The sequence below is a fragment of the Gadus chalcogrammus genome, chromosome 1 (assembly GCF_026213295.1).
Source record: "Gadus chalcogrammus isolate NIFS_2021 chromosome 1, NIFS_Gcha_1.0, whole genome shotgun sequence".
In the NCBI taxonomy this organism is placed as follows: domain Eukaryota; kingdom Metazoa; phylum Chordata; class Actinopteri; order Gadiformes; family Gadidae; genus Gadus; species Gadus chalcogrammus.
In genome coordinates this window covers 22,522,165-22,530,478 of record NC_079412.1, presented here as the reverse complement: position 1 = coordinate 22,530,478, position 8,314 = coordinate 22,522,165, and the positions used below count along the sequence as shown (strand labels likewise).

Sequence of the window (8,314 nt, the reverse complement as noted above, 5' to 3'; positions counted from 1 at the left end):
TCATGGTGTGATCACATGATCTGATTCCCCTCCCGCCAAGTCACACCACCGGTTGCCCACGGCAACCTTTGGGCGGCCTGGCTGCAGCATTTAGACTAAACACCATAAAAGCATCTTTAAATAGGACGTGTGTTTACCAGCGCGATACGATACGCTGAATGATGTGCGACGCGTATATGTTTATCAGTGTGTGTGTGTGTGTGTGTGTGTTTGTGTGTGTGTGTGTGTGTGTGTGTGTTTGTGTGTTTGTGTGTGTGTGTGTGTGTGTGTGTGTGTGTGTGTGTGTGTGTGTGTGTGTGTGTGTGTGTGTGTGTGTGTGTTTGTAGCTATTCAGACAGCGTAATGGTGAACAGTGGGGGGGGGGGGGGAGGGAGGGTGGGGGTTAATGTGACACCCCGTCACACTATGTTAGTGAAGCAACGATGTAAGTGAGCACTGATGTAAGCGATCACTAGTGCAGATGGGAATGCCCTGGCAATAAAAACGCAGCCTTTTTTGTTTTTGCAACCGAGTGAACCTGATGGAAACAACTTCAGACAGACTCACATGGTGGGAAAGTAAATAGACGACAATAGATCTTGGCGTCAGTAGTGGAAAAAACATTTACTGGGATTTACGAGGAGCTATAAAATGTCTTACTGATTCGGAATTTAATAGAAATGTGTGTCTCTGTGTGTGTGTGTGTGTGTGTGTGTGTGTGTGTGTGTGTGTGTGTGTGTGTGTGTGTGTGTGTGTGTGTGTGTGAGGCGATGCAAAGCTAATGAGAACGTTGATGCTAATGCTTACGACAAAATACTATCTGAGAGAGTGTCGGAGAGGCAATGGAGGATAATCTAATCTGGCCGTCAGTCTCGTATGCTGAAGATCAGCACTTCTGTAGAAAACCGACTCGGGCAGGGAAGTGTAGGGTGACACATCATTTTCCACATCAAATCCATCACTGTGAGACTGATGAGAACAGACTGGTGCCAACGTATCAAATCCCAATTAATAGTGAAGCTGAGACTGCAGCATGTGAGACTGATGGATTTGTGGGTATTCTGTGAACACACTGTGCAGTTTAGTTTCAACCAAAGTCTTTTTTTATGACATGTCCGTCTGTCTCTCTGTCCGTCTGTCCGTCCGTCCGTCCGTCCGTCCGTCTGTCCGTCTGTCTTTCTTTCCGTCTGTCTGTCCGTGTGTCTTTCTGTTTGTCTTACTGTGTTGGCTACATGCTCTTTGAAATGTACTCTTTCTCTCTTCTCTTCTCCCCTGCCCTCTCTTTTTAGTCATTGCATCCCTGCCTTCCTCCCTCCCTCCCTCCCTCCCTCCCTCCTTCCCTCCCTCCCTCTATCGCTCTAACTCCCCCTCTCCTGTACTCTCTCTCCCTTCTTTCCTCAACCACTCTCTCCCTCTCTCCCTCCCCCCACCTCTATCTCTCTTTATCTCTCAGTCCATCTCTCCCTCCCTCCCTCCCTCCCTCCCTCCCTCCCTCCCTCCCTCCCTCCCACACTCTATCTCTCTGGCCCCACATGTTGTTGCAGCAGCAGTAGCAGCACCAGTAGCTAAGCTGGTTCAAAGCACCTTGTCCAGAGCCTACTTGAGACTAGTGTTGCTTGTTGTGAACCAGCGTGGTTCAAGAGAGGCTCACAGTAACCACTAGCAACTACTGAGTCAGTACAGGCTGAGTGGGTGGTGTTGTTCTCAGCTGCCGTGTCGCCTGGACGAGGAGCAGAACATAAAACATTTTAAGAGGTGAGATTTAAATGGCTTTTGAATTAAGTAACGGTAATAGAAGTGATAAGGGTGATGTAATGATGATAAGCTAGGTGGATAGCTTTGTTGGAAAATTTGCGCTGTTAGTAGTTGAGGTATATATTATATATAATATTATATATTCTAGTTTTTTGGAAGAGATTCATGTTCAAGTACATTTAACTTTAACTTTTTTGTAAATTGCCTAAAAATAGATGATTGTTTTGAGATAAAAACATAAAATTGAGAAAGAAATTACTTGATGATTTATGCAAAACATAAAATGATTTCCACACAAGAGTCGATAAACCGAACAAAACTTAATTTTACCCAACTCTTATTTTGAAAATATCAATTCCTACGCAGGACTCTTACTTTGAAAATCCTCCAGCAGCGATGATTGAGCTGGGCCCCTCGGACGGCAGCCAGATCGACGAGCTGATGGAGCTGACCGCCCAGAGCCTAAGCCAGCTGGAGATCAAGGAGCACTTCAATGTCATCAAGGAGATCGGCCGCGGGAAGTACGGCCGAGTGCTGCTGGTCACCCACCGTTGCAGAGGTCAGGGGTCGTCTCCCTCCACCACGTTCACATTGTACACACACACCGCAGAGTCGCTCACACTCGGGAGGCTCCATGGTGATTCACACCAGGGAACCCCCAGGATCATGGGTTCCAGATCAGAACTGCACTGCTGAGTGTTGATGTGTTTGAGTGTAGTTGAAGGATAAGGCAGTGCAGTCAAGGGGTTTTACTCCCAAAACAAAACTTCATGGGTTTGAAACCCAGTGACTTTAAAGGCATCCTTGAGCAAGATGCCCAACCCCTACCCGATGATAGATGACATGTATCTGACGTTTATTGTATGTTGCTTTCTACAAAAGCAGCCGCAACATTTTTTGTACTCCTTAATAGTGAGTTTTGTTAGCTTTGTTAGCAACCTGTCGCTGTTAGCAACGATAACAGCATCATCATTCAAAGATGATGGATAAGTCACACAAGCAAATGCTCTCTCACACAACACAGTTCACAACAAGAATCAGTGAAGAGACAACAGAAACGATCGCTGACACCCACTAATTGTTCCCAAACGTAACATCGTCCACGACCGTAAAAAAACGAACACAAATCCACAGAGTACACCCCCCTGACCGCCTCCCTCGCTGATCTCCAGGCACTCCCATGGCCCTCAAGGTGATGCCCAAGTCCTCCACCAAGCTGCAGGGGTTCCTGCGCGAGTACTGCATCTCCCTGCACCTGTCCCGCCACCCCTGCATCGTGGGGCTCTTCGGCATCGCCTTCCAGTCCGCCGACCACTACGGCTTCGCCCAGGAGCTGGTCATCGGCCGAGACCTGTTCGCTGTCATCAAGCCAAAGGTCGGCCATGCCGGAGCACCGTTGCGCTAATTATAGCCGGGGAGCCAGAGGTGTGAAGGGCTTACAGCGCACCGCCCCTATAAGCCCTGCTAAAGCGGCTGGCCGTCTTGATGCATGGAGAAACGCGGGGGTGGAGGGGGGGTTCAGGGTTAGGGTTAGCTCAATGTTGTTATCGTTGTTGTTGTTGTTGTTTTCGGTCTTACTTTCAGTAGGGTGTCAAGGCGTGAATAAATCGAGGTAGCGTGATACCTAGTTCTGCTTTTTAGGGTGTGAAGTATTCACCAAATTTGAGGTTGAAAACGACAGAGAACAAAAACAGTGAAATAAGAAGATTTGTTTTAGGCTGACCATCATATCTGAAATTTTCTGGAAATGTAAATGGTATGTTCCGTTTTTTCCGGTAGAACAGTTTTGCACAGCCATTTGAATTCTTAAACATATTATCTATATTACCGATATGCATTGATATCAGGTAAATGTCTCAAATATTATCGGTATTGCCGCCCATCGGCCTGTCCTACTTTAAAACAAGAACGAACTAGAAACACCGTCCCGATTGCGTTTTGTTCGTTAATCAAGACGCATGCCCCGTTTGACGTTCCTCCGTGCCCGTACTTCCTGTGCTCCCCCAGGTGGGCATCCCCGAGGCCTCGGTGAAGCGCTGCGTGGTGCAGGTGGCCAGCGCCCTGGAGTTCATCCACAGCCACGGCCTGGTGCACCGCGACGTCAAGCCCGAGAACATCCTGCTGCTGGACTCCAGCTGCAGCCGGGTCAAGCTGGCCGACTTCGGCCTGGCCCAGAAGAGAGGCACCCTGATACGCTACATCACGGGCACCCTGCCCTACATGTCCCCGGAGCTGTGCTCCCGGGTCCTACCGGAGGGCCAGGGGGAGGAGGACGAGGCCACGGCCCCCCCGCTCAGCGTGGAGCCCAGCCTGGACACCTGGGCGTTCGGGGTGCTCATCTTCTGCATCCTCACCGGCTACTTCCCCTGGGAACGCTGCACGGAGGCCGACGAGTTCTACCAGGACTTCGCCGACTGGTGCCACGTAAAGGAGGAGGAGCGGAAAAAGGAGAAGGATGGGGAGAAGGTTCGGGAGGAGGGTGGGGAGGAGGAAGAGGGCGAGGAGCTCAATGCCCTGGAGTATGAGGGAGAGGAGGTGGAGGAGGAGCAGGTACCACCGCTGTGGAGGAAGTTCACCCCGGAGGCCATGGAGATGTTCGGGAAGCTGATGACCCCCGAGGCGGGGAGCAGGTTCACCGTGGGGGAGGTGAGGGCGTACGTGGAAAAGGACTGGCTCAAGGAACAACCACAGGCCCCGGAGAAGGACAAGGTCAACCCCAATGCCAGCGCCAACTCCAACGAGGCCAGGGTGATAGAGGACAGGGAGAAACCCAACAAGACTTAACGCCGCACATCAGGGGCTGGGACTTTAGAATCGAAGCGGTGATTGACTGAACCAAGTATGTGTAACCATGCGAGGACTCTGTCTTGGTATGTTGGTGCAAGCCGGAGATACAGGGAACTGGAACTTGTGGTCGACACATGGTCGGGGTATGCCTGGTGTGATCCAGCCTGGATTCTGGTACCGTGGAGTTAAATTAGATTTAAGTTGTCGTTGTTTTGCATTGCTGCTAGATCGTATGACGAGAGGACTGAATGTAAACAGCAACAGGAATTTGAGTTGCACAGTCGACGGGCGATCATATTAGGAGAACTGCTACGGATGGGAGGCATTTGTTAGGCCACATGTATCAGCTTTTCGTGAGCTAAACTGTGCTTCGATGAGTGTGAGCCCATAATATTTCTACATTGAAACGAAAAGGCTGGTCAGCTGCATTCTGTAACATGGAGCTTGTCTTATGTAAATTAATGCTACACATTTTTGGTGATGTCTCCAACTGGTAACTCGGGAACATGATATCCTGGAACAGACGATTTATATTCGCTTTTGGAGAAACTAGCAAACCAGAATTTTTATCTGGCAGAGATCAAATCATATGTTTCTTTTAGATTCGATTAGGAGATCATTATTTTTCAAATATTTTAAATATTTGTTATATATCATAAAGAGGGTAAATATAATGCTAATAAGAAAAATGCAGGATATTCAATGACATTGAATATAGTAACAACGATTAATGGTTTAATATTCTGCAGTGATATGATTGCATTATTGTATATGTTTGACAACGTAGCCATGGAAATGTCTCTGTGTACAATAATCACAATGTATTAAATATTAATATTGAATACAACCTTTTTATTAAATACCTATTGAAATCCTCCATTACTGAAGAGCACCATTCTCATTGCCAAACTACACAACTGATCTATACAAAAAACATACAAATCATGTATAGAGCAAGACTTCCCTACCACACTCGGTACAACTATCCTCAAGGACCCCACAAAGTATGTAGGAGCTAGGGTCCACAAGATTGCCTGGGAAATAAAAGAAAATGCTTGGTTCTGATTGGCCCAAACCAGACACTCATTTGACATCCCTAGAAAACACACAAGTAAACACAAATACTACTTATGAATCAAATAATGACAAAAAAAACAAAAAATGCTTCCCTCTTTTTCTCACTGACACTCGCTACGTTCCTCCCTCTCACTCACTCATTGACATACATTCACTCGTTGACTCATTCACCTACTCACTCATTTGCTTAATCTTGAATTCATGAGTTCATGGATTCACTCTGCCTACTAACCCTTGTGGTTAGCACGCATGCATGTTGTCTCGGGTATCGGTCAGAGTTCAGTTGTTGTGTTGTTTACCTCAGTCTGGTTATGTCGTCCAGTGCTGGCGGCTTTAAATCAGTTTTTGCTGTGTTGCTTATTGTTGCGTTGTGTGGTTTGTCTATATTGCGTCATCCGTTTCAGCGTTGTGTATTTTATGACCGTGGTGAACCCCATGAAGCCCTTCTGATGATCACATGACCCTCCCTGAAACGACAGCATACATGATTCGTACTTCAATCATTCTGTTTTTCCTCCTCCGGTCTCCTCCCTACTGACCGCCCCTCGGTAAAACCTCTGAGCATCGACTGCAGCTGGCCCCGTGCTGACGGACATCCTGCTCAGCTAGGCTTACGGGGGACACTGGAGGGCCCGTGTCTCTCTCTATCTCTCTGAACCGAACACCCAGGAATACAGGGGGTGGGGGTGGGGGTGGGGGGCGTGGGGGGTGAGCCAACCCTGGCCCCTGGAGTCCCCCCCCCCCGATCCCCCATCATGCTTTACAACATGTTTAGCACATTACGCTAACCGGGGTCATCTTTCAGCTAACCTCTTGGTTTTGTGTCCAAGATCCCGCTGACAGAGAGGGCTGCGGGTTGGCCCACCCACCGACCTCCTAGCTTTCCCTCCTGTGGAGGCGGGGGACAGGCTGGTCAGATGCGGTGGACGCAAGGAGGGTCCGCAAAGACGTAATGGGTTCGTAAGCCCCCTTGCGTTTTGTCGACGTGGAGCCATAACTCAGCCTTTAGTCTCTTCAATAGATGTGTCCACCATCCATAAGCATTGGGATCCAGGCTGAAAAGTGGTAGACCTACTCAGGAACTACCCCCCCCTAGCAGGGTCACACACTTCATATACCTAGCTGTTTAGCATGCTAGCTAGAATGCTAGTTAGCACCTGACATAACATTGTTCACAAGGACGTAGCTCTGAGTCAAGCTATTCAGCAAATACAGTTAGCTGAATAGCTAACTGTTTTTGTTTACAAATAGCTAACTGTATTTGCTTACAGCATACCACAGGCTAGTTACCTTATTGGCATGTAATGTTTAAAGTTCTCGCAAAGATGTTGCAGTGATTTCAATTGCTTAGCATGCAAGTTAGCTCATGTTATAGCATGGGTCACATGATTCCAGCAGTTTTTTTTACAGACCACTCCATTAATCAAACACCCTGCCAACCTATTGCCAACAGATCGTTTTTCAGGAAACCGCATCTCCAGACTGATCAAAAGCCTATCATCGCTTGGGAGATGAATCAGATGTCTGAAATAATATCCACAGATTTATTTCCCTAGATCCTGCCACGTCTTCTGGTTGAAGTCTGGTAGAACGTGGAGGTATTTTAGAAATGTACACGATGCAAAGACTCCATCTAGTTCATCTTATTTATTGAAGTGCTTTCAAATGCATATTAAAATATATACATCAAAGACCCTGTATAGCCCCTAGAAATAAACATGCCACTGACAAGAAGAAACATGGGATGTTCCTGATCACTGAGGCGGGCTGAGATGGCTTATCGGTTGGTCATTTAAGGATGAACACCAATAACATCTTGTGAAGATGGTCTAGTATTGAGTGAGAATGCTGCAGCCGGAACCCGGGAAACGGGGCTGCACTGTAATGCTCTGTTTTGGGCAATGGCACCCCATCAATGTAGGTCCTCTGGGTGTGGTTTTGGGCCCAGATTATACTTGGTTTATAACACTAAGAAAAGGATCCCTAGAGAATGCTACTTTTCATTACCTTCAGCTGTTTGTTATTGTGTCCGACCGAGTCTCCCCAGAGTTGAGTGGTCTCAGAAGGAGAACGGTGCAGACATGAGTGAGAGCTTGGGAGGGGAGAGTGTGTTGTGTTGGACTAAAGGCTTATGGTTCCACATTTACCCAACGCAAGGGGCTTTACGGACCCCTTATGTCCTTGCGAACCTTCCTTGCGTCCACCGCAAGAGCCCGACGTGCGGCTCCCAAAAGTGTTAACCTTGCTGGCCTTGATTGGTCCGCTCACTTAAACCCGACGCAGAACCAAAACAGGTTCACGACTGCGTCGAAGTGTCTGCGTGGTCATTGCGTTGCGTCAACGTGGGACCATAGCTAAGCCTTAAAGGAAGTGTTATCTAATAAACGTGGGAGAAGGAGAGTTGATATCATAATGACAATAGGACAATTCCCTGCAAGAACACAACAACAACATTTCCGAGCGAGACTTCGGCTTTGACCCTGGCTCCTACTCAGTCCGTCTAAGTAGGGTATGGCTATAGCGGCTGCCCTGTTTACATATGATCCCACGACCCCCACACTCAAATGAGTCCCTTTGGGGGTATATATCGCTGTGCCGTCGGACCCTGGCCCCCTGGATACCTCAGAGGGGGAAACATTTGAGGCTAGACAGTCTGTCTGTCCGTCAACCTTTCAGAATCCATCCGCCTGTCTGTCCATGTTCGTCACACAACAGT

General features: G+C 48.0%; 1 protein-coding gene across 1 annotated transcript; it reads left to right on the top strand.

Annotated features, from left to right (window-relative positions):
* Window positions 1-1,584: 1,584 nt before the first annotated feature.
* Window positions 1,585-5,321, top strand: si:dkey-8e10.3 (serine/threonine-protein kinase SBK2). Its single transcript, XM_056596452.1, has 4 exons — window positions 1,585-1,734; window positions 2,101-2,293; window positions 2,907-3,109; window positions 3,742-5,321. The coding sequence occupies exons 2-4, from the start codon at window positions 2,131-2,133 to the stop codon at window positions 4,516-4,518; spliced, it is 1,143 nt and encodes a 380-aa protein (XP_056452427.1). The 5' UTR covers window positions 1,585-1,734; window positions 2,101-2,130; the 3' UTR covers window positions 4,519-5,321.
* Window positions 5,322-8,314: the final 2,993 nt, after the last annotated feature.